Here is a 25,761-nt window from a genome sequence, read left to right as displayed (position 1 = left end):
GAACAAGGAATAATTTTTCACTACATCAGAAAATAAAACCCAAACCAAAATGCTCCTGTTTTGACCTAAATGACCCTATTTTGAGTAGGCTATTTCAAATCCAAAGAAATTTCAAGGCCATCATAGAGCACAAAAGCTGTGATTCAGACACAAAAGTCAGTGCAGGATTTGAATTGCCTCCTTACTGAGTAGAACACATAGTTGTGTTTCTAAGTATACTCAACCATTACAAATATATGTATCATTTTTTCTTAATCCTTAAAAATCAGAATAGATATCAACACAATGTAAACTAATTTTAAATGGGCAAAATTTTGCAACCCTTAAAAAACCCCAGGCTTTTGTTTCTGGTTTTGTCTGCCTGTAAATATTTCCTAGAAAATCTCAAAGTTTTATATTGTCAATCAATATATAACAAAGAAGAGGTTTTCATCTTAAGTTCAAGGTATGTATTTTATTTTATCTTATACTGGTTAACTGACAAAAGTTGTCCAAGGGACCTACAGAGTTTTGTAACTTACAATGCAATAACTACAACCATTTGTACATCAAAGTTGATTTGTTTCTAGTTCTCTCACATTTCCAACAATTACATTTTATTACATATAAAAAAATGCAAATTGAAAACTTAGGAATTAAAAATTTAAAACTTAAGAGAATAAAAACATTTATTTCTATAAAACAGGGCCACAACTTCTATACCACTGGATGTTCTTTCATAACTCTTGATCCACATGGACATGCATATGTTTCTAAACTTTTTTGATACCTTTTTTTTCCCCAATAAATTTGTATCTATATAGAAAGGAAACGTATTTCACTGAACTACTGCTTAACTAAAGTTTAGGAAAATGCCTTTGATTTGGATACGAAAATAGGAAAAACTATTCCAAGTGCAGTCAGTGGTAACTGCATTCAAAGTGCTTTGCAAACTCCTTCTCCTATTAACAATACACAGTAGCTGTCTTTGTTGGACACAGATATTCTTACACCAGTCAGACAAGGTCAGGAATCTGGAGATGCTTTTTGAAAGCTGAATTTGCCTCGGACAAAATACTGTGGGGATTTTTTAAAAAATCAAAATAGCAGCTAAACTCAGTGTCAGACACCATGATGGAGCTGAACAAGTTTCACTTGACCTTTCCATGACAAGACAACAGGCAGTTTAATTATGATGCTGAATAGTGATGTAAAGGTATATGAGAAGAATCATGTGAACCCCATGGAAACCAAAGTCACAACACTGCCAAGTGTTATCTGTTTGATCTGATCAGGACTGGGTATCAGTTTGTTCCTATTTTCTCTATCTCTGAGTGTTTTGTTACTACAGCTCAGCTGCTTTGCCAAGGTTACACGACAGACGTTGTTGATGACATAAAATATTTCTATTTACAGCACCTTTGTTCTTGGTACTATGGTAATAATGATTTGTTAGGCACACTGAGTGGTCACCGATTCTTTCCTCTGCTGATGTTTTTTGTATTGTAACATTTGGTAAGCACTGTTACTAAAAAATCTGACTTCATTTTCTCAGATTCAGGCAGAATTTGAAAGAATTGTTCCAGCCACACTTGCAGCAATTTTTTTCCCCAGCTGCCCCATACCTTAGGCTGTACTGTGTTTCCCACTTGTTGGTCAAACATGTGCTGCAGAGAAGGAATAAAGACATGTGGAAATATCCAAGCCTCTCTTCTGTAAATAAATTAAGGCCACCTAACAAAACAAGGAGCCTGCTATTTACCAACAAGTAGGCAGCACTGCAGACTTGTTTCTCCAGCTGATGACCGGATGGGAAACCCACAGATGCTGAGCCCTCTGTTTAGCAATTTCCCTTGCTGCCAAGTACTGTGCAAAATAAATTCCTCTATCTTTGATTTTTTTCTGAAAGTCACTGCTTTTAAGAAAAAAAAAACAGGCTTACTCAGCTTTTGCAGGAAAGAATCTTTAACTAGGAACACTGTGCACTGTTGCGATAGAGTCTGCGTAGTGTTGATCACCTGAGTATTTGTCATAAACTGACATGAGCTAAGGTTCTGTGTCTGTTGATTTTTGGCAAGGAAAAAATGCACTACAGTAAAGTCCTGCTGACTTTGATCCACACCATCAACCCTACCTGCATGAGCTCTTTCTCCACAGAATACTTCACACAAAATGCACACAACTTCCCCACTCAAACTAGCCTTTCCTGGTAAGGCCTCGAGCTAGGATCCTGAATATGGGAGTGGGAGGAAAGCATGTTCTCAATTAGCACACAGCATTTTACTTATTTTAGATTTTCTTTCTCAGATACCAAATAGAAAGTAATCCCAAAAAACAGCACCAATTCATGATGCGAGAAATATAATTACAATGCAAGCAAACAACTGAAAACAAATCAGTACATTATCCTTTCATCTCCTTCTTAGGCTTAATAATTATCTTTCAGTGAAGAGCTAGAACAAAACCAGAAGCTAGTGTCATAGGAATTAAAAAAACAAGTGCATAAACAATATCAGTGCAGCAGCAAAATATACAGTCATTGTTAACATTCCAATTCAACCCATTTCCAACATTTTTGTGCAATAAAAATTGGCCATATGCTGGCCAATGCAACAAGCCTTTTTTTCATATTAACACAGTCATTCTTCACTGAAGCTATTTCTGCTTGGATTTAAAAAATAAAATTAGTTAAATACAACTCTCACCAAAAAAAAAAAAAAAAAAGGACTGTATTTTATAAACACAAAATTCTGGTGCAAATAAAGTAAGAAATAAATATCACACCCTTGAAGACAAAAAGAAATTTGAACTGGTTCCTATGGCTGAACTTAGAGGATGTGAGGGTAGATTTTTGTAACATATTTTTTTAACATTGGCTTAAGTCTCTCATCATTTCAGAGGTAAAGCCAAGCAGCTGGGAGGAACATTTTTTTTTGTTGAGATGTTAAATTTCACTACACTTCAGTTGTGATAGCACAGTTTGAGTACAATCAGAGGAACCATAAAAAGTCTTCTTGATAGGTTGGGCTCTGTGCTTTGTGTTCTTCTTCTCAACCTTCCCTCAGTTGCCAGAGCAGGGGATATGAATCCAGACTTGCCAATGCAGCAACAAGGCAGGATTGTCCACCCACTTGCTGGGAACAACCCCAACCTTTGTTGCATGAGCTCCACTCTGTTTGCATTCTCTCTTACGTTGCATATGAAGATTAGGGGTAAGGAGGAGGCTTAGAGAGACAGTTGAGAGGGGCACACTGAGAGCTGGAATGTGGCTGCTCTTCTGGAAGAGCATTAGGACTGAAAATTAAAAAGAAAAGAGAAAAAGTGCTTAAAATACAAGGCAAAATTTTACAAGCATGTAAATAGTACAGGGCTGGAAATGAACTTTAAAAGGGGGTGAAGCCTCATCTCTAAATCCATATCCTCAGACACACAGTATACATACAGAAAACTCTCAGTGCACAGCAAGTCAGTGAGACTTGGATGTGTTTGTGAGGTGGACCAGATATCCCACTTCACAATTCCTGTACACAACTGCTGCTTGCATGCTGGGATGACAAAGACTGTGCGGAGAAAAAAATGCATCTATGAAATGGGAGAGCAAATCTGAAGGACAAGATGCAGGTGCCATCTTTAGGTGAGTATTGAAGATTTTCTATATGCAGCTGATTCCCTTTTTGAAATGAAGGCCAGTGCCAGGCTGGAAATCAGGTTTCATAGCTCTGTGAAAATGTGATGCCTTATTGAATTTGACCTATTTACTAATTCATTGGTACAAATACAGTGTTCCCTTCTTCATCAGGTCCCTTAACCATTACACATTATGTAATTTACACTCCCAAAGTGTGGGGATTTCTTATGTTCTGTTTTCTTTGGGGTTTTATGCTGCTCAAACCCTTTTTGTTCTGTCATATATTTCTGTCATTTACTGTTTCTCATGTACAATTTGTCTGATAACATCATTCACCTGTTAATTCACCTGTCTAGAGTGCATTTATAGCACTCACTGGGACATAGTGCAGAGAGGCCTGAACCAGCTTACAGGGGCTGGAGTAGCAACAAAGAAAAGGGGCAGCTAACACAAACACACCCCACTTCTTGGTGCAGAGCTGTAGAAAAACAAGATACCAAAACAAAATGCAAGAAAATTTCATTTATAAAGAGAAGCAAAAGGAAAAAAAAAAGGAGAAAAATACCAAAATCCCCAGTTCTTTAATGGGTCTGGGAAGAGTTTTTCCCCTTAATGCTTCAAATGTTCTACAGTGTTGAAGTTATTCCAAGCTGTGATGTATGATAAAGCACCATCATTTATGTCTCTGTCTTCAAGAGAATTTGCCTTCTCTGTTTTCCTCCTTTAGAAACTGCACTTTTATATATTATCTCTGCAGCACAGACTATTGGAGTTCTGGCTGAAGGAATGCAATTAGCCTATTGCTGGAAATGAATCAATTTGAAATGCCAGAGGTGTTTGGAAAAATGCTACTGGAAATGCCAGCAGTACTGAAAATGTCTTTGGTTTCCACACACAGCATTTACTTAAGGAAACAAAGAGATGACATTGTGTTTGACTGAAGAAAGAAAGAAGTGTACACCACCACCATTAAGTAACTTGATGGCAATGTCCACATTTTCAAATCAGAAAATCTGAGAGGCTTTAACCCCAAATACACAATTCTACAGGAGCTACAGTCCTTGCACCTCTGGGCTTTTTGAAGATCATAAAATTGCATGTTTTAAGTTAGATCCTGTTTCCCAGTAAGGCTCCTGAAGATGAGTTTCCTGATAGGAAAATGGGGGGTGAGAGAGGGTTGTAGAAGCTCAGGATCTCACAAGCTTTGTTTTATGCTCAGCTGTCTAACAGTTCAGTCCCAAAGTGTGAAGTGTTATGGACTATGTAGAAGAAGTAATTGTTTCCATGGCTATATCCATCTTTTCCTTCTGTCATATTCTGCCACATGCAGATGCAGATACAGCATCCACAGAGAGATCTCATTGAGATCTTTACCTGCCCCACACCAATGACTGTCTCAGGAGTGACTGCAGATTGACCCAAAAGCTCTGTATTTACTCTCAAACTTATCCACTCATCCAGAGCCTGGCTTCAGCACCTCCTAAGTTTCCAAGATAGGCTTAGGAGAAGCACTAGCCTTAATTCCTTCAGACACAGAAAACTGAATTAGAATCTTAACATCCCATTTAGGGAAGACAAGGAGGTGATTACACAACCCTACAAAGACTGACTTAATCTTCTCCCTTGCTGCCTTGTTTCTTTTTAAACAGGACTCCTGTAATTGCCAGAGAGGAACAGAAACTCAGCACACACATTCCTTGCTCATTAGCAGAGATGTGTTTGCCTTTTGGGGCTTCCTTCCTAACTTTAAAATAAGCAACAAAAGATGCTCATGCTCTGAGGGAGAAGACTGGTGAGGAAATGGCTGTAGCTACAACTAGCTATGTACAGCATCAGTGGCCTGAAAGAACCTCCTTGAGACACATAAGATTCTCCTCTACGCAAATATAAACAACTTTATGGCATGACCTTCAGTACAAAGCCAGCCATGAGTGTAAAAGCTGTACTACAGACTATCCCAGGGTATGCTCAGATTAGCAATTCTAAGCACTGTGCTTGGAGTTATATTAATTTTCTTTTCCTGGTAATTCTGCATTGCTTCTTACTTTGAAATACAAGCACAGAAGAAATAGAAAAATTTGTCTCGCTATCTCCTTTTCAATCAATGATAAATATTAAGGGCACTGGGAAGAGAAAAAAAATGTCAAGGCTATCAGGCACCTTTATAGCAGCATATATAAACACATCACCTGCAGCTCCAATAGATTCAAATCTTTTTCTAAAACTCTACTGTTATACCTTCCTCTCTTCAGAAACACAATTCATCCAGTTCATTAATGCAGATTTGCTGTAGCAGTACATAAACTAAAAATACATCAGAATCAGCAAGTGACACATGGTATTCAATGTGCTTTTTATGGCAGTAGAGGTGTTGGTGGCAGCAGGTCCTGGAGCTGAGCTATCAGACACACTGGCAGTCACAGACAGCAGGGCAGATTAATAACACAAAGCAGGACAGAGACATGGAAGAACTTGAGTTTTTGACTATAAACAGAGAATAAGGAAGAATATTCACCCAATAGGATATGTGTAGTTTTAAAAACATTTGTTTTTTACAGACTTGATGAATATCTCTTTAAATGCCAGTATCATTTGGGGATGCATTCATTCAATTGATGAATAAAGTCTGTGAAATATTTTTGTGTTAGTATTATTGTCTGGTTTTATGCAGCTCTTTCATTTTATTTCCCTGGCACTCAAAATACTAATCATGTATTTCTAAAATTAACTGGAAATTATGTGCAAAGCCCTTCAGTGTTTCTAAGTGCTCTGTTCTGGCTTAGAGATGTCATTCACATGCAACATTGTCTGACATTGATTGCAACTGTAACAAACTAGCAAAGGAAAACAGAAACAGACCAATGATATTTTCAGAATGCAGAAATTTTGCATGTGTTAAGTTGCATATTTTACCCTCCTTTAACTTTATTTCTTACTTTATATAAATAATATAAGAATTATTTTAATATTTATTTATAATATATTAATATATAATAGTAATAGTAATATAAATATATTAATATTTTATATATAAATAAAAGCATTATTTCATATTAAAAGGCAATATTAATTTCATTTGAGGTACTGGGGAGCTGTGGTTTATTTTTTTTTATTAATAGATAATTTCGGCCTAGAGTTTTGGCTCTGATAATGAAAATGAGGTTTTCAGTGCATTCAACAGAAACCTGAATACAATCCAAACATGGGCGTGCTCTTTTTAATATTGGATAATGGCAATATTTAAGTCTTGTCCAATATGGTCCATCAGAGAGGTAGTTACAGGTGCTGGGAAGGGGGAACAGCATCCAGTAATTGTCAGGGCAGGCCTAGATTTGGGTGCTTGCCCCATATCCCTAGACTAGAAACTGAGGTGATGCATGGAAGGCAGAGCGAGACTTTTGGGCACTGCTGCCTCAATTTAATTTTAAAAAATCTCTTAAGGAAAGTTCTCACAGATCCTCCAATCGAGTTTCAGTTGAAACATGCATATTCAAGCAAAAAGACCAATGTAAAGCCAAAATGTATTGACTAGATCTGCCCTGGAGTCTCATTTGGCTTGAAACTGCCTTGCTTATCTAGTGAGATTTACCAAAGCCTGTGTGCTGGAGTCACATGTACTAAAGATGCCAGAGTTATAAAGTCCCAGTAAAAAACCACAGTATAGCTAATGAATGAGGGAAAGCTCTCTGTGAATCTACTGTGCCATGGTCAGTTAACTGGTTTGAACACAATTAGACACTGCAGGATGTGGAAAACATCTGTGTGAAGCACAAGCTTTAACCAGCTATTTAGTCCTGCCTGAAATGCCATTCAGAGGTCACATTATATTGCAAGAATTGTGTTGGAGACTTTAAAAAACAAGAACAGCTTTCTCTCAAAATGGGTGAGTTCAAGGACAGTCAGAGGACAAGGAATGGTGGGACAAGCTCCTGGCTTCCTTCTCTGCTGCATTTAGAAAATCCAAACCTCAGTAAGTCTAATTGGTCCTTAAATGCCCTCAAATTTTCCTCCAGACTCCAATTACTTTATATAAACAACTCAATTTATGTCATCATGCTGACTTGCATTAAATCTATTGTTATGCATCACTGCTTTACAGAGCTGGGCAGGTAATGTGGCAGAGGCAAGCAAGGCAGCAATGTGAATCTATCAAAATCAATGTTTTTGTGAATCTATCAAAATCAGTGCTGTTTTGACTTCACCAGACAAGTACAAATCTAGTGGTAAAAAAAGTAGTCACCTGAAAGTCAGTTTTTCAGCTAAGTGTGTAAGGTGTATGCTGTTTGTAGGGTGACTGATCTGAAGTTTTTCAAATATTAACCATATTTTAAATTATCAGAACAAGGTAATGTTTGCAGATTTATGAGAAGATAATGTGAAATTACAGAAGGAATTCTTGCTTTGCGTGTAGAGAGGGATGGTATTTGAGCATATTCATCACTAGGAGAGTAGCTCTGGAAGGAACAGCCTTTAATTAAATTAAATAGGGTTAAAATTGTTGATGTTAACCTTCCATGTGTACAGAAGCACCTATTGCTAATCTCAAATTGCTCTAACATCTAAAATACAGCAGCATCACTTTACTGGCATATTAAGGATTTTAAATGTAACTTGTCTTTTTTTTCAGTGAGCTGTAGAACTCCAAACTGCAAATCAGTAAATTATTCTTTCCAGTTATAATGAGTTTACACTAACTTCTCAGTAAAATTTTCATATTACTCTTACATAGTAAAGAAGATAATAGTACTTCCACTTTGTAGGCAATAAAAGAGAGGCACTAACTTGGTCACTGCAGTTCAGGCAAAGGCCTAAAACAATGTAAATTATTTCAAATTAGTGCAGAGACATAAGTGAATATTAGCACAGAATGTGCTGTGAACAGATAAAATCATTGTAATGTCCTTTTGCTTTGCTTAGGTTTGGGGTTGTGCCTTGATTAACCTAGCCATCCCAGAAGCATTATGTGGCCTTTGCACCACCTATGAACAAGGACATCAGGAGTTTACTTTTAAAAACAGGATTAAAAACTGATTGCCTTAGGTCTGAATTTCCAAGTCAGGGAGAACTTAGAAGTGTCTGCTAAAATCTCACCAATGCCTTTAAAATCCCACCTTACAAAAGAGAAGCCTGAAATTAAAAGTCGCTCATTTCAGTAAATCTTTCTAGCAACAAAATAAATTCATTACTACTTTGGCATCACTGAGAAACTGCATCAAAATATCAAATGAGGGCTGCAAGATCCAGCTTGGCATTTTTTCCATAGTTTTACAGGGAAGCGAGTGCACGAATGCTGTGACTCATGTTGGTGCTGTCACTGCAGAAATTACCGCTGTTCCTCAAGCTGTTAAAGGTTTGCTCTTAGAGACAAAGTGAAGAGCTTTTGTCTGAGGAGGAGGAAGAGGAGGAGGATGAGGAGAAGGGGGTGGCAGGCATGCATGCAGCTCTGTGCAAAGGGAGGAGAGTTAGTGGAGTTTACCTGACAGTCTGGCAATCTGGCCCCCTGGCTAGTTGTGAGCCGTGTGGCGGTATGGAGGCAGCAGGCTGCTGACAATCTACAAGAAACTGATAAATTAGACATATATACAGAGAGATTACAGAGCAAGGGTTAGTAACAGCACTACACAGCCTAGGCATCTCAGGGAGAGATTTAGTGAGGAATGTGCTCTTGGTGCCTTATCTGACAGAAACACCTTTTTTCTGATAGCAGTGACATTGGCTGTTGTATTCTTCTCCTTTTCAGAAGGAGCACTGGAAACATTTTTGTTTGTTTTCCCTTAGCACTGACAAATTTTTGTTTAAGCAGACAGCAGTAATGGGCTGTATTCAGGATCTGGGTTTAAACCTTGTACTTCTCATTCTTCTGCTCATCATCTTGTTTTGCTCACATCTAACATGAAAAGTGTCAATAAAGCTACTCAGAATTTATCCAAAAAACTCATATCCATATGAAAACAATTATGTCATCTCATTACAACATACAACAAAAAGCTGTAAGAAAGTCTTTTCAATTTCTGAACAATGCTTGTGAGATTGGGGTTTTTTGTAGGAAAAACAGAGAACTTGATAAAGTCAGTTTCACTGTTTTGTCTCAATTATTTTATCAATTCCCTGTCAAAGTGTCCATATTAATCACTTGCAAAGCTGTATTATGGTTCCTTATTTATTAAATAACAGTAAAGCCAAATAATCCTTCATTGCTATGTTTTCCTGTGACATTCAAAATATGAAGACAGCTTTAGACTGGAAAATACTTGTGGGGCTTCATGGAAGTAGTTGAACAAGGCAACCCTGCTTTCTAAGTCAGTAGTGTTTACTGAGATTTCCAGATCTCAAGATTTGCTCTTTTTCCCTGCAGCATTCTGGCCTTTCATTCCACTGCCTGTGTGATTAAGACTGTCACACATCAGGATATTTTCAAACATTAGAATCTATGGCTGAAATTCTGAGCCTATGAAAAATTACTGGAGATTGTTTTTTGTCTCCAGCAGGATTTGCAAACCTATCATCCTTCCTGCCTGCTCAATCTGATTCTCTGGTCTCTTTGATTGATTCTCAATTTGATTCTCCCTGGTCTCTTTGATGGACCAGGGTTATTTTCCCCTAAACCTTAAAAGACAAGGGAACTCCAAATACTTGGAAGGAATTTTTTTTTTCAATTGGTTGCTACTTTAAGCTCAGTGCCAATATTCATTTCTCTTTACAATGTAGATGTGTTTCAAAACCCCCTTCTATCCTTTGCATCAAACAATGGAAGAATGCACAAGTAATTTGCTGTCAAGAGTGCTGAGATGACATCAGGTGCTGCAGAGCAACACATCTTCATAGCACACTGAGCATCATATCCACTGTTACAACATTTCCCTGCCATACCAGCCCACAGGGCCTCTCCCTAGCTCCTGTGCAGATCTGTGCTGACCTCCAGTGGGTAAGAAGCAAGTGTACCCAAATCACTGGTTTCTTCCTGCTTCAGCACAGAGAAGAAGAGTTTGGAGCTATTTTCTAGAAAAATAACTGCAGAGTTTGTGCTGGCACCAGAAATGGGAGTAAGAAAGAATACTCTGGCACTCTCATTTACCAGGATTGTCACTACAGTCCTCACTGCATCTTTTAGCAGAGGAGCGCAAGAGTTAGCAATGTATTTGAGTCATGAATTTGTCATTTGTCATGTCAGCCCAAAGCTCAATTAAAATAAGAGGTGTCTGAGAAACAGACAGATGGGGCTAACTGCAGACAGAAAATGATGGCCAAAAAAATAAATTAATGCTTTATTCTAAACAAAATAGTTTGCAGAAGTCCTAAGTAAAGTCATGCCTGACAGGGTATACAAGGTCATCAGTGAGGAAAGAAACACAGAACAGAATGCTGTGTGATGAAAAGGTGCAGAAAGGTTTCACTAATACAGAAGAAATCGTTCTGACAGACTTTCCCAGAACACCACAAATGCCTGATTTATGATCCTGTTCTAATATCTCAAACATGGTGCAAATATTTTATGATGCATCTTGATCTGCTGCATTTGGCAGAATGCTTGAATAGTGAGCCAGGTTCTGGGAGGATTATGCAAGCTGGATAATAATATTTCAGTGAGCATACTCCCTTGACTTTGTGTGAAACACCATTCTAGCTGGTGTCAGCAAAGCTCTTGCAGTCTGGCTCACGTTCACATCAGAACCAGATCTAGTGATCCACATGTCTTAAGATGACTGAATTGTCCTCCCACATCCTCCAGGAGTGAAGTTTCTGAGGATTATGCTAGGAAAGAGCTAAGCAGAATGCATATGGCTTACATAGACACATTTCAAATTCAAAGGAGCTTCTTATCTACTTATGTCCAAGGAGCTGTGCGAGAGCTAACTTTATTCCTTCTATATTTAATCCTTTTAAGTATTTTGGAGGATTTATAACACCCTTCTCTAATGTCATGACAATCATAAAATGACTTCTTTCTACTAAGGAATTCCTCCCTGTATTAAGAAAATGTTTGTTTCTTTCTGAAATACTCTGAAGGTTAAAACTCTCAAAAAAGTCTTGACTAATTCTAATGTCACATGCCACAAAGACAAGGTAAGAAAGACATGTTCGTTTTTACTGAAAAAAAAGTAAAAATACATTTTTAAATCATATTGGAAGAACCCTGTTACTTGTACTTTTCAAATATCAGGGCCTGTCAGTCAAGCTACAGAGTGAAAGGACAGTCTGTCATTTATGTAGAAGTTACTTGGGGTGCAGACACAGATTACACTCTTTGCTGTGTCTTCTGACACTCCAAGGAAATCATCAATAAAGTTATTAAATACAGACTATCTTATTTCTCCATCATCTTCACTTGCTGTTAGGAAATAAACCACTTTGGGGCAGGAGATAGTTGGCTGATCTCAAGTCCTTTTACAATGCCATGAACCTATAACAAAGAAATTAATTTTAATGCTCATTTCAACCAGAGATGGCAAAGAGCAGCTATTGTACACAGAAATTCACATGCCAGTTTTCACTGAATTCAGCAGGACCTGTGCCTGCAGAGTCTTGTGACAATATTCAACAACTCCTACCACTGGCTCTATTGGAAATGTGAGCTTTGACTTGTGCTATATGTCTGTCCTGTTTCAATTTTTCAGTTCCTGACATTTTAGCCACTTGTACAAAGATGATGTAAAGAGCTCAGAGATTTCCTCTCTCACAGATTAGCCACTGCTGATTTTCCTCTGGAACCTAATGCCCAGTCCTAATCAGGCTAATCAGCTCCTGGTGTAAGAGCATTTAAAAAAAACCACCAGGCTCCGAGAAACTACATCTGCTCACATGAGCACCGAATGTGCTGCTATAAATTATCCACTGAGAGCAAACCTCACCAAAAAGAGAGTTTTTCCTGTGCTTCCCTTTGGCTCAGCCACAAAAACAACACATTTCCCTGGTGTCACAAGATGTGCTCTGCCCTCCAATCTGTGAACTGGGTGACTTTAACCAACACAGGTCTGCTTTATTGGGTTATTTGTGTCTGAGATGGGTTTGCCTTCTGTTGACATCAGCAATGTCCTCAGTGAAAAATCTACATGCAAGCATTTCCAGTCCCACCTGCTCAGGACCCAGCACACTGCAATGAACATTTCAGCACATTCTGACTCTCAGTAAATTCCTAATCTCTACAGTGCTCTCAAACAGCAAGACTACTCAGAATCCCAAGATAAGCAAAAAAGACTGCTAACTGCACTTTGTTCAGTTAATCAATGAAAGTTTTTTCCTCTTTTATCTGAAACGGCAAAATTGAGAGCCAAACAGCAAACCAATCAACAGGTACTGCTACATATTTTGCATTTCTCATATGAAAACATTGGGAAAAAATCTGTTCTTGATAAATGAAAATCTGTCAATAAATGTTTATGACCAAATGTGAGAATGAGGCTTTTTCAGTCTGTTAAAACAAAACTTTCCTAGCATCCCATTGATCACGTCAGGCCAACAGAAACTCCTTCTTTCCTAGGTAAAAGTTTTCAGGCTATCTGACTTTGTGTTAGGCTACCCAATGTCAATTGAACTTGCTCCACCAAGTCTGAGGAATTTGATAACATGTCTATGAAGCTGTTATTGAAAATCTACTTGCCAAGAGAAGCTGTCTCCACTAATACAGTCACAAATTGTTTTCATCCCTGAAATGTCAATTTAATGGGAAAGAAAGAAGGGGTAATAGCATGAATTGAAAGTACTGGGCAAAGAAGAGATCAGCTGCCTTCTAGTTGTGCAGATGTAAAAATGTGTCATATCACAGAGCAAGACCTACAAAGACAATAAATCAATCCTCTCTGCTCAAAGGTGAGAAACAAGGAAAATTTCCAAACCAAAAGACAAATGCGAGATGTCAAGAAGAATGGGGCAGAGGGTACTAAGATGCTTGCCCTCCTTGCTGAGATTTGTAGAGATGCTTTCAAGGTACAATCTGACAGGATGACAAAAGTCCTCAAACTTTTTATCTACAGGAGTGACAAGGACATAAGTTTATACAATTATGTGACAGCTGTTTTCACTTATAATTTATCTTCATATTTTTCTAATGAATGCCAAGAAACCTTTGACCTTCCTCAAGGCCAAGAGGAACTTTAAGAGGCAATAGTTATCACAAAGAATAAGAGGGACCTTTAAGAGGCAATAGTTATCACAAAGAACTGGTGAGAGGACAGCTGTGACTTACCTTCAGAAAAAGCCACAAACAATGGCACAGGTCAAAGATTAGAAGTGTGTCTCCCTTCTCATGCTCCCAGGGTCAGTTTGAGTCTGTAAATGACACAGTTACCTCTGCCCTACATACAGCCCCAGCAGATCAGTCTGTCAGAAAACTGGACACAGCTCCATGTTTCTGCAGGAGGGAGAGGGCTCTGGTGGAGCAGCTCCATCTGGAGCCTGGCTGGCCTAACTAACTCCAGTTTGCTCAGACCAGGATTGATTCAGCTTGTCCTGTGAGCCAAAGGAGCAGAGCAGGAGGACTGGCCCTTGTGCAGGACCATTCTACCACTGCATGAGGGCCAGCCCCATCCTGGCACTGCTGCACACTGGCAGCCAAATCAAGTTCACCAGGTGCTGCTTAGCTCCTGCACACTTTCCAGCACCCACATTATGTGTGATTTCCCACTGTCTCAATTCTACCTCAGTTCCATTAAACTGAATAATGGATCACTGCTTGGAGATAGAGAAATGTGTCAACCAAGTGTCTTTTCCAGATTTCTTCATGGTAAAGATAATCTACTATGAAATTCCTGTGTTGAGAGTGCAAGTACACAGGTAACCCACATCCTAAGCTTGCTATTCAGGAAACCTAATAGCTTAGATTACTTTTAATTGGAGAAGTTGCAACAACAATTAATTCTCCCACTACTTATTTCTTAGTCTTCTTAAAAACTATTTGAAGAATAGGAGATGTGAGCATGTTGCTGAATTCCCATTAACTACCAATATCTATACATTCCCTTAATGTATAGATATATCCTTAAGATGCAGTAGGATGCATCTAAAATCCTCATCTCCTGTCATCTCCCCATGCTCATCTTCTTTTTCTTGCAAAGCAGGCTCAGGAATGTCCCACTGTTCCTACAACCACAAGCTCCTGACACAGGCCCTCCTTCTGCTCCTCCTCTGAGCACTTCAGGACAAGGTCAGGCAGAGTTAACCTAACAGAGGCTTGCTGTTAAATATTCTCAAGAGTAAGAGCAGGTAGGGAGTTGAACTGCTATTTTCTTTAGGGAAATGCTGTCTGTCAGGGTGATTTCCACAGGCAGACTCCTGGAGCATCACTAACCACTTCAGGCCCTGCCTGGCACACAGCACAGACAGCCCTGTTTTAGTAGGTCACTCATTCAGGGGCCTTCCAGAACATGTCAGGTTCCTTGGCTATGTCCTACTGAGTTCTTTCATTTATACAGCAGCTATGCTACATGGAGTGCTTTTACCCTTAATTTCCTTATTCTGCTTGACTTGATCTATATTTTCTTTTTAGACCTGAATTACCCAAAATCTAGAGAGCTGTTCCCTTATCAGTTCACTTGTTTCAGTGGTAATGTGCCTGCTAGCTCAAAGTATAATGACAAAGCCATATGCCAGCCTTGCCTTTTCCTGTAGCTCATATAAAGAATAGCTTTTAAAAAAGAAATAATACCTCATTGTTGTTAGCAAAATTAATGAAATGCATTTTTCTCCAGTTACAGGCTCAGAACATTAAGAGGTTCCTTGTCAGTTCTGTAGCCTTTTTCACACTTTCTATATCACGACGTGCTTGTGTTATTTCTCAAATGGTTTCTGTGAATGCTTTAAATAATTCCTCATTAAATCTACTGAGAAGCTAAATAATGGGTTAGTAAAACAGCAGAAATGGAAATGGCATAAGCTGAAAAATATATCTTCAGTTCCTTTCTTTCATATACAGTTCATAAAAAGCACATTTAGAAAGGTCTGATGATTCATGAAATACTAAAAGACACACACATTTTAAACATTTCAAAAGAGGAAAAGAAAGGTCTTAAAATTACATAAATCATCACATTTCAATCTTGTTGTTAACCATGGAAACATAAGGATACCTTTCAGGTCACAAAATCATCCAGAGCAAAAATACTTGCACTATTATATGGAGAAAGAAGGGCCTGATGCAAAGTTTGAAGTCAGTGGGAGCAGTAACATTAGTAGGCTTTGGAAGAAACAATGTAATTTACAATTATAAGGTTCTTACACCTCTAAAAAATGCAGACAGGGAGATACTTACAATCAAGGACACTAGTCTGATTTAAAGAATTGCTGCGAGCTTCCTCCAAACACCACAGCATCCCGAGGAACTGCTCTATTACAGAGCTAAAATGTCAGCACGTCTAATTTAAACAGAGACTCACTTCCCCTTTGCCTAATTTATGAGGCAAAAAGTACAATATTGAATATTCCTGTGTATTTGATGGCAAAAATCAGCAAGTCACGAAACCACTTCAAACCTTGTAATAAAAGAAGACAGAGATGGATGACTTTTGTCACCAACATTGTAAGGATATTTCAATCTCTTTTAGTTAATTGATAGGACTGGATTCCAAAGCCTAAAATTTTCAGAGAAAGCAACAAATATCTGGTAAAATGCCTTAAAGATTTGATGTGTCATCTGTGTACTTGTTTAGCTAGATAATAAAACAAACCAAACAAACAGAAGTCTAAATAAGACTTCACTGGAGAACTTCAACAAATGATGCTAATGTAAACCATTCCATCCAGCAATGATGTCATAACTTAGATAGAGAGAGAAATGTCAATAACCTTTTAATGAAATATACAGCAGTAAGGCATGGATTTCACTGCAGTCTTCTTTTATTATTATTATTTAATGTCTCATCAAACAAATTAGGCTTCCATGAAAAAAATATTTTATGTCAGGATTGCTTTCTTTATAAAGTGAAAAAACAAAAATAAAAATTAAACGAAACTTGTAGAACTGCAGTGAATTCATGCCATAATAGCTAAATCATATTGAAGTAGCTAAATTATATTGATCAGCGTGAAATGTATGGGTTTGGTCTCATCAGTGGCAACTGGAAAGCTAAATGCAAGAGAGGAAAAGCACAGAGTGAAAAGGTCCTGTTCACAGTGGCACCAAGAGGTAAAAGTACATTTAGCCAGCTGAATTCTTCATCAGTTACAGCCAACCAATGTCCTTGGCAAGGACACTGTTCCTCAAATTCAAAATGGCCTCCACAGGGACAACACACCATGCTTGGAGTGCCATAAATATGCACTGCTCATTAAGCTGAGCTAAATGAGCATTATCAGATGCAGGACATGGCCCTGAGAGCAGGAAGATATATACATGGATCTGTATATATGCACTGACACTGCTCATCAAACAATGAACACACACAGACACAAATATGGCATGTTTACAGAACCCACAGAAAACAGGACAATGCAGAACAAAAAAAGAGAACACAGATAATAAGTAAATAATGATTGAATTATCCCTTTTGTGAAGAGCATCATATTCAGGTTTAAAAAAAAACCCCTTCCACGTGACTTTTTAAAAAATCTACTAAAATCACATAAAATCCATTTTTCATGAAGAACAGAGACAGATTAAACCGATGTTGCATGACTCTCACAATAGCCAGTGGCATGTCTGATTGCACAAGCTCAGAGACATCTTGCAGGTCCAGGATCATCATCAACACAAGTACATTCCCAGCAGATAAAAATACAACATCCATTCTTAGGAGAATCATCCATGGATCTCTAATGAAGCAAAGGGCAATTTGTACTCAGATTAAATTCATGTTACCAGAATAAAGCTGTGAGTTCTTTAAAAAAAATAATGGTTCTGAAGAACTTCCATGCTTTGGATTGCTTGGATGAAGGAAATCAAACTTTCCTGAGAGAACAATTCAGAACAGACCAGCCTGACTAGTTAAATATTATATGGCTGCATATTTAATATGATAGTAGTGACTTGGTTAACCACCTGTCCTGCTTTTCAAGAATAAACTCTTTCACTTAATGTACAGAAAAATCCACATTGCTAAGAGCTCAGAATAAAGTTATCTGACTTAAAATCAGCACAGAAAGGAGTATCTAGATCCTAATCATGTTGATTTTCCTCTTCATCAATCTATAAAAATCATTCCCAAAAAAGAAATAAGAAATATTTAAAACTCCTCACTGTGTGACCTGAGCAATCACAAAGATCTACAAAGCACCCCCCTGGCAAAATTCATTTCTGAGCTGACAGTGTTCCTCAAAGGACTTCCTCCACAGCCATTTATAAAAGAAGCTGTGCTTTCTGTGTGCAAATTTCTGACAGTCCTGCTGTTTCAAAATTGAGACATGCATAAAAAAGCAAAGTAGAGATATTGGAGCAATGCCTGCAGCAGCGAGGCTTAGAAATCTGTGAGGCACTTTCATTGGTACTTCAGCTCAAAAGCAAAGCTGAAACTGGTTTTGGTAAAAGATTCCTAAACAAACAAAAAATGTGCACAGCTAAAGACCTTGAATGTAAACCATTTTCACCACTCAAGGAAAGTAGACACAAACCTGCTATCAAAAATGTATTTCTCTGACCTTTACACAGGCACACCTCTCCAAACAGCCTCCTCTGCAGAGAGGTGCCAACCTGAAAATCTCTGCTTATTTTCCCAATCCCTGCATCCAAATCTGGAGGGAAAGGGAGCTTCTACTTACAACACACCATCTCTTCACACTACTTAAACAAGATAAAGCAAGAAGGAGGGACAAAACCAACAATCTTGCACCACATGCCAAGTTCCACTTTAAGGTTATTTAAAGAAAAATACAGAAGGAACATAAGCTTCTGATTACACAAAGTATATTCTTTTATAGAATATTTTGGAAAGTCAAATCTAAAACACTGCACTTTAAAAAAGCTCAAAATCTAGAAAGAATAAATACTTTAAAATAGCATGAGAGTGTATTCCTCATCTCTTGAGCCAAGAGAGGTTACTCAAGACCTCACATGACAAATCAAAAGCCCTTAATTCCCTATCAGAGAAGATCCTCTGATCCTTGTTGTGTTAAATATTTTTTGTGCTACATCAAACAGCTCAGTGCACTCCCAGGTTTCTTACCTATTCTTCACATTTTAAACCACTCTCAGTGTAAAGACAAGTAGCAAAGACAACTCTTAAGCAATTTCCCTTGAGTTCCAGCTTAAAGATTTCATTATAAGACTTCCTAGGACCTCAGCATTTGGGTCACTGAGATTTTTTATTTTCATTTTCCTTGTTAGCTTTAAAAAATACTTTCCACCTACAGATGCTCTAAGTTAGTTCTTGGTGACACTCTAGGAATTGCCTTTGGGATAGAATTTTACAAATGAAGTTACATTTTATGGTAAGAATGTAAACCAACAAACAAGAGCTAGTTATTTGTGATTTGTTATTTGAATCAAATTGTGATTCATATTTGATTTGCTGTAAGTATAGAGCTACATCAGAAATTAATCTTGGATTATTTTTTCAGCAAGAGCAACTATTATATACCCTTAATTATGTATGGTAGGTGGTGAGCTCAGTGCATGAGCAGTTGCTATACTATTATGTGGCATTCTTTGTGCTGTCTTTATCTTCCACATCAGTCTCTTCTTGTGGGAATTAAATGCCAGGCTGTAAATCACTCTTGAAAGACAGCTGAAAAGCAAGTGTGCTTTCAGGTTTAATGTGCTTTCAGAAATGAGTGACCCAACAAAACCATCTAATTTTGCAGATTTGTTCTTTTTTGGGGTTTTTTAAAAGGTTTTTAGAAGAACCATTTTATGAAATGGTTTGTAACAATGAAGAACAATTAATCTAAGCACTACAAAAAATACACAGTTTTGATCATAGAAAACTAGCATAGTTCTGTTGAAATCCATGGGTCTATCCTAGCTTGGGTCAACCAAATATCTGACCTCATCTGGGCTTGGAATTTGAGGGAAATATGTTACATTTAAGGCTGCTACTTTCCTTTTTCTATTGTGATAAAACAAAATGGATACAACCATACAGATTTCTCTAAAAGGAAGGTTTGCTCATTATGATCTCATGATCTGTATTCCTTCAAAATACTAAATACTTTTGTTTTTACGGTGTTTTCCTGTGTGGGATTTTAAATACTAAGCATAAACAACAGGAGAAAGAAGCATCCACCACATTTTGTTTGGACAGAGCTCCAACAACGGAGATTCTCAGGGGGTTTGTTGTTGACCCTGAGTGAGAACTGCAGCCATTGGTAACTGTCCTTCTCAGAACCTGCTGGGAAACCTTTCACTTCGGGTACATCTTCTACATAAGGATCTTGATTCAAATTTAAGCTAAAATAGCAGAACTTTATATTCAACTTTTGGAACTGCCATGCTAAAGTATCTGACAGAGAAAAGAGTACTGTCAAGGCAGATACTACAGGAGACCTTTTTAGTCTTGTTCCTTCCTTGAAGATGTTGAGAGAACCATATTTCATATTTGGAACTGTGGTATATTAAGAGGCACCTAGTGACTTCATAGTCTAGGAGTTTGAACACAACTGCAAAGGAAAGGTCATTTTTCAGTGTTACACACTGCCAAACCTAGCACTAGGCTTTCTATATGCCCTGACTTTTTCATGTAGTTAAGAAAACAAATACAATCCAAAGGTGGGCTGGAATTGTGCTGGGCACATATTGGCTGTAATCAGAAGAATAAAGACTTGAAAGTAAAAATACAGGTCAGCAGAACAGAAGCAAAGAAGAAACTAACAACAAAGTTAAATGCATGCCATTACCTAGGAGAAACGGAACACGATACTTTGGAAAAGCACCGAGTGGTATTTTTAGCCCCTGCGGGCAGTTAAGAGCCATTAGTTCAATTAGAAAGCCCAGATCAAGTCGTGCTGTCTCAGCTTTGTGTCAAAGGTACCTGTATGCTGATCTAAAGCCGAAGGCACTCAAGTGGAAATGGAGCAGGACGTGACAATCTCTTGCTCTAGAGGTCTCCAATTCAGCTGGTCTTCCTCTGCCAAAATCATCTTTCCCTCTCCAGGTATCCAGCAGCAGTCAAAGCAAAGGCAGCCTCTTGTGCCAAGCACCAAGTGCAGCAGAAGGAGCAAGAGAAACACAGGCACAGCTCGCTGCTGCATGGGGCTCATGGAGCAGAGGAACCTGTCCTGTTTGTGCTGCCACCAACTGCAGCTACTTTGGCTCTTGGTCTCCATCTCCAACCAAACAGGAGACCAGTTAAAGCTTCCCAGTCCCCACATCCCTAGGAGCTCATGAAAGGACAGGGAAGCTCTCACAGCACACAGGCGAAAAATTGTTCTGAAGGAAATAATTCACAAATTTAAAAGAACAAAACCAAAACGTGTTTCTGTTTAATGTAGGTTTGATTAATTCTCACTCTGCTCCTGGGGACTCAGCCTCAAGCCAAGCTAGACTTTGTTCCACAGTGTTTGAGTTTGGATGCTACTTTTTTGCACCCTCTTTGATGAAGAAACAGGTGTGGGCTGCTACACTTTTTGCTGTCTTGCTTGACTGCAAAAATCGTCTAAGAACAGAAGCTCTTTGTGAGACAAGGCTTTTAAACATTCCCAATAAAAGCAGCATAATAATATTCTTCACTGTTCCTTACTTTCAGGAAAGAGATAATTAGACAGATGGCGAAAAAATCCTACTTGGTGCATCATTCCTTTCATCTGTTAACAACAGTAAGAAATCTTCCAGAAACTGGTAAAAACAATGATGAATAATTCCCTGCTTAATCCTGAACTAACCCTGTCCTGCCAACACTGGAATCTGAATGCTCAGAAAAATCTCAGGTTTGGACCTGTCAGTCTCACAGGCTGAGATTAAAGCATGTGATGGTATAAAATTCTGACAAATGCATTCACAAAGCTGAGAGAGATTGTTGCAGATTCATAAGGACAACTGTAACATAAATCACTGACCTGTCTCAAGACCCTTACACTTTAAATATGTAGAGATGTACCTAAAGTGACAGGTAAGACTCCAGATAAAGAACTTTCTGGACAATTCTACTATTCAGGCTGCTTCATCCTTTGGTCTCTGTTACTGGACAAAAAGACTGTGCCAACATTTCTCAATCTGTGGTCCACACATCTGAGATGTTCCATGAGATATCAGATGCTCCTTTCCCCCCACTCACTTTTTCTTCTCAGGAGACAGCTCTTTGATTTATCTACTGCAACACACCCTAGGAGAATGTCTTGTTTAGACTCTGCAGTTTTACACTTGCCCTCTGAGTGCATGTTACTTGCATGGCACTACTCAAAGGCAGCTCTGACACTGATGGCACTAAGTAAGAAATATAACCTACTACAGGGTACTGCTCAGCTTCCCAGAATAAAATTTACTCGAGCAGAAACTACTTTTATGGGTTTTAGCTTTCATATTTTCTACTTATGCTTTTTGTGTATAACATATTTCAAAACAAAGAATTAACAAAATTATCACCAGACAAGACTGTGCCCAGTTAAAGGCTAAAGGTCCTGCTCAGGTGTAGAAGATAAGAAATTATTAGCTGTTCTCTCAGGAGAGAGAAAAGAGAGAAAGCTATCGCACCTTTGAAATGTCAGTTTGCATTTTCTTTCTGTGCCTCATCCGAAGCAGATGCTACGTTTTGGCAGGAAATTAAGAGCAAAACCTTCTTGCACAGATTAATTTCATGACTCAATTTGTATAAAATAAGCTTTCTGTGACTTGAACACCACCCTTTGGAAAAACCTGACTGGGTGCTCCAGGCTGAGAAGAGGGGTGCTGTGGAGGCTCCTGCACACTGCCAGATGCTCCCTTGCTGGTCCTCACACCTCTGACTCCTCTGTCCAGTGGGATTTGTGTCTTCCAGGGGGGACTACCAATGCCACAGCCTGGCTAAGCTCCACCCAGGCACAGGGGTGCAGCTTCTGTGGATGCCAGTGGGACTGCACCTATATGCACCACAGCAGGACTTTCCACACTGCATCTGAAACCAGCCTGGGCCACTGCTGGCAGAACGTCATCTCCTGCCACGCGTGACACAGGAGGAGACATTTTGCTTTTCAACAAGGTGCCCAAATTAAATTGCATCTGCAGTGTTGGGAGGGTCCCCTGCTCTGCTAACCACTCAGCACCACATGCACCCAAGGAAAAAATGTTTACCTGGTATGGCCACGGTTAACCTTTTTTCCTTGCTGAGACGGTGCCCATGGATGAATTCACTCATGGAAGGGGGGCCCCTCAGAAGATATGATTCTGTGGAGGCGGGATGAGGGGGGGCTCTTATTAATTTCTGGAGGTAGGTCCCTGAAGTCCTGGGATGGCTCTGATCACAAAGGGAAGGTGAGAATAGTCTTGCAGGAGATCCAAGAAAAATACATATGGAAACAAAAGAGTTTTACTTTAATTACCTTTCAAAGCCTCACGAATGACAATATCATCTTAACTTGCTTAACAGGTAAAAATCAACTATTGTTGACACCCCATGTCATTTCCAGAGCAGGACACCATGCCTGCATTGGAAATCCTCCTTCACCTTAGGGAAGGAGGACATGAGGCTGGGTTGTATCTCAGCATCCTCAAGTCAGCTTGTACAAGGTTCCCTGATTGTTCTCTTGGTTTTGCATTGTGATTAGAGCACACAAGAAAAGGAGACGATTATCTAGGACTTCTCTAACAGAGTCCGCTTCATCTTCAAAACCATGGAGATGCCCACACCTAGAGTTTTGGCAGGGGCAGGCACAAGGCATAGCTCACTGCTTGAACAGCAACATATTTGCATTAGGTTATGAACGGCAGCCATCCCCTTCAAAAGGTTTCTTGCACCCATGTAGAAAAATTTAGTGAACACATCCATATTCTTTTCACACTGATAAAGAACAAGTGAGCACCAGAGCTTAACAAAGAAATGCAGCTTCTTTCACGTTAAGCACTAAAATGCTCATAGAGCACAATCCTTCTTTTATTTCAGATGCTCATAACGGAAAACCATAGGGAAACTTAAAGAAAATTTGTTAAAGAAAATACATTCACACTTAATATTAAAGACATACAAGATGCACCGAGACACTGACAGAATATAGTTCAAAACACTGCATTCAGAAGGAGGAAATAACAGTGAGTAGGTGGATCAAAACCACATGTTGCCAGGCTTTGAATTTCATACTCATATCCTCCCCGCCTCCTTCTCCCCAGTCAAAGGATGGAAAGAAAAAAATAAAAGTAAAAAAAAGGAATCATTATGTTTATAATTCAGTGAACAACTTTAATGCAAGTCTGGCTACTGCACTGTACTGTAAAGATCACTGCATGCATACCTTTTCCTCTGAGTGCCACTGCTGACCAGTAAGTTTGGTTGCTGTGGGCCCTGACTATGCAGGAGGAAAGTGTCTATGCTTGGCACGGTGGCTGATGCCTCCTCACTTACTTTAGGGCTGCTGATCTTGCTCTTTCCCAGCTTGCCTTTGCTGCGCCGCGACTGCTCGTGGTCGAACTCTAAATCCTCCAGGCGCTGGGTCAGGGCAAGCTTTTGCTGGATAGCCATGCGCAGCAGAGAGTTCAGGGTCTTCTTCTCATCCTCTGCAGCCGCTAGCTGCCTCTGCATCTCATCCAGCTGAGTGACGTACTCATCACACCTGCAGAAAAACAGGGCAGAGATCTGGGGAAGCAGCCCAAGAACTGACCGTACCAGTGAGCACATTCCCGGGCTTCTGTTACAGAGCCAGACTCAGATCCCAGCTTCTGCTGCCCCTAATCATGGCAGCTGGCAGCCTGAATTCTTCTGTTCCCCTCTGAATCAATTTGGACTTGGATCTGAATGTTCCATGCAGCAAGAATGGAACTTCCCATTCAGCAAGACAACCTGTGCCTATATCAACATAGTCTATGACAATGTAACATGTTTCTGATGCAATTGGAGGGGAAATATGGGATTATTTCCAGTTCAGACCACAAATAACAATTTTGGGTGCTGCTTCTACCAGTAAGTCACCATGATTAAAAATGCTACCAATTAGAAAATACTATTTTCCACAGGCAGTAATATCCACTTCAAGAGAGTATTTAAAAAAAAGACTGCAAGTAGTTTGAACACTTTACACACCAGATTTTGTGAAATGAGAAAGCTTCCATTATTTACCCTTGTTAATCACTTACTACCATGACTACCAACAGTTACCATTGATTAAAAGGATACTATTAGGAAACCCCAAACCTGGAAGATAGTTCACATTTACTGTTGAATTTCTTGGAGGTGTGTTCATTCACTACTCCTTTTTAATCCTCATCCTTTTTTACCCACATGAAAAATTATCTTTTCATTTGCTTTAGATCTCTGAGAACTAAAACCACCTTTCTTACGATTTTGTTTGATTTAAGACCAAGTTCAATTTATTTCTGCTTCTAGCAAAACTTCCCAAAGTTAACAGGAAAAGCAAGGCATTTCAGAATTGTCTTAAAACACTTTTTGAAGTGAAATAGCTTCAGTTTGATAGCAATAGACCATCTAATCAGTAAGAACCAAGAGCAGTAGAAATAAATGTATCCCAGCACTGAGATGCTTCACAGACAGCAGTACTGCCTGACCATCAGACATTTGTGGAAACACCCAAGGATTTTTCATGTTGAATGATGCAGCTTTCACCAGATCTCCTTCCCACAAGATCTGGGTGAATCTAAGTAGCTTTGCTGTGTAATTGCAATTGTGTAATGGATGAGGATGTAATTTTATCAGTATCACTTACAGAAAGCAAGCATAGAAAACTATTTTAGTCTTCCTTATCAAAATGGGTGATGCAATAAACCCTTGAATTATTGTAAACTGAGGGATGAAAGTAATTTCTCTGAAATTTTAATCTTGCCCTTGGGAAACAGAACCAAAATATACTTGAAAATGTGTAGTTAGTTATTCTTCACACACAAATACTTACATATATATTGCACTTCCCCTTTGAACAATTCAGGCACTGCAAGCAAAATTACTGTGTCAGATACAGCTTCATCTACAGTTTCAGTATTATCTTTCTTCTACAGGACCTTAATAAGCATGATTGCTGCTACCCAAGCCTTGAGGAAAAGAGGAACTTAAGAAATGCTTGGCTTAAAGCCAACATGCACACCTATTTCTGCTCCTATTAAGCTGTGAGATGCATGTTGATGCTTAAATCAGTTTCCTTGACAGAGACATGGAATC

At 38.9% G+C, this 25,761-nt stretch overlaps 1 protein-coding gene across 12 annotated transcripts in view; it reads right to left on the bottom strand.

Moving 5' to 3' along the window:
* Positions 1 to 3,037: 3,037 nt before the first annotated feature.
* BICD1 (BICD cargo adaptor 1) overlaps positions 3,038 to 25,761 on the bottom strand; it is a 166,601-nt gene continuing 143,877 nt past the window's right edge. For 2 of the 12 annotated variants that reach the window (XM_074539075.1, XM_014264092.2), the window contains exons 7-10: positions 23,888 to 24,205; positions 22,734 to 22,924; positions 9,084 to 9,159; positions 3,038 to 3,273 (exon numbers count right to left, since the gene is read on the bottom strand). In XM_074539075.1, coding sequence (XP_074395176.1) covers positions 3,186 to 3,273; positions 9,084 to 9,159; positions 22,734 to 22,924; positions 23,888 to 24,205 — 673 coding nt within the window. In that variant the 3' untranslated portion in view covers positions 3,038 to 3,185. Of the gene's footprint in view, positions 3,274 to 9,083; positions 9,170 to 22,733; positions 22,925 to 23,887; positions 24,206 to 25,761 lie in introns of all 12 variants that reach the window. The other 10 variants (XM_074539076.1, XM_026790910.2, XM_074539080.1 and 7 more) reach the window with 6 other exon arrangements.

This window comes from Zonotrichia albicollis, chromosome 4 (assembly GCF_047830755.1).
Source record: "Zonotrichia albicollis isolate bZonAlb1 chromosome 4, bZonAlb1.hap1, whole genome shotgun sequence".
NCBI classification, from domain to species: domain Eukaryota; kingdom Metazoa; phylum Chordata; class Aves; order Passeriformes; family Passerellidae; genus Zonotrichia; species Zonotrichia albicollis.
This window is presented reverse-complemented; position numbering and strand designations above follow the sequence as displayed.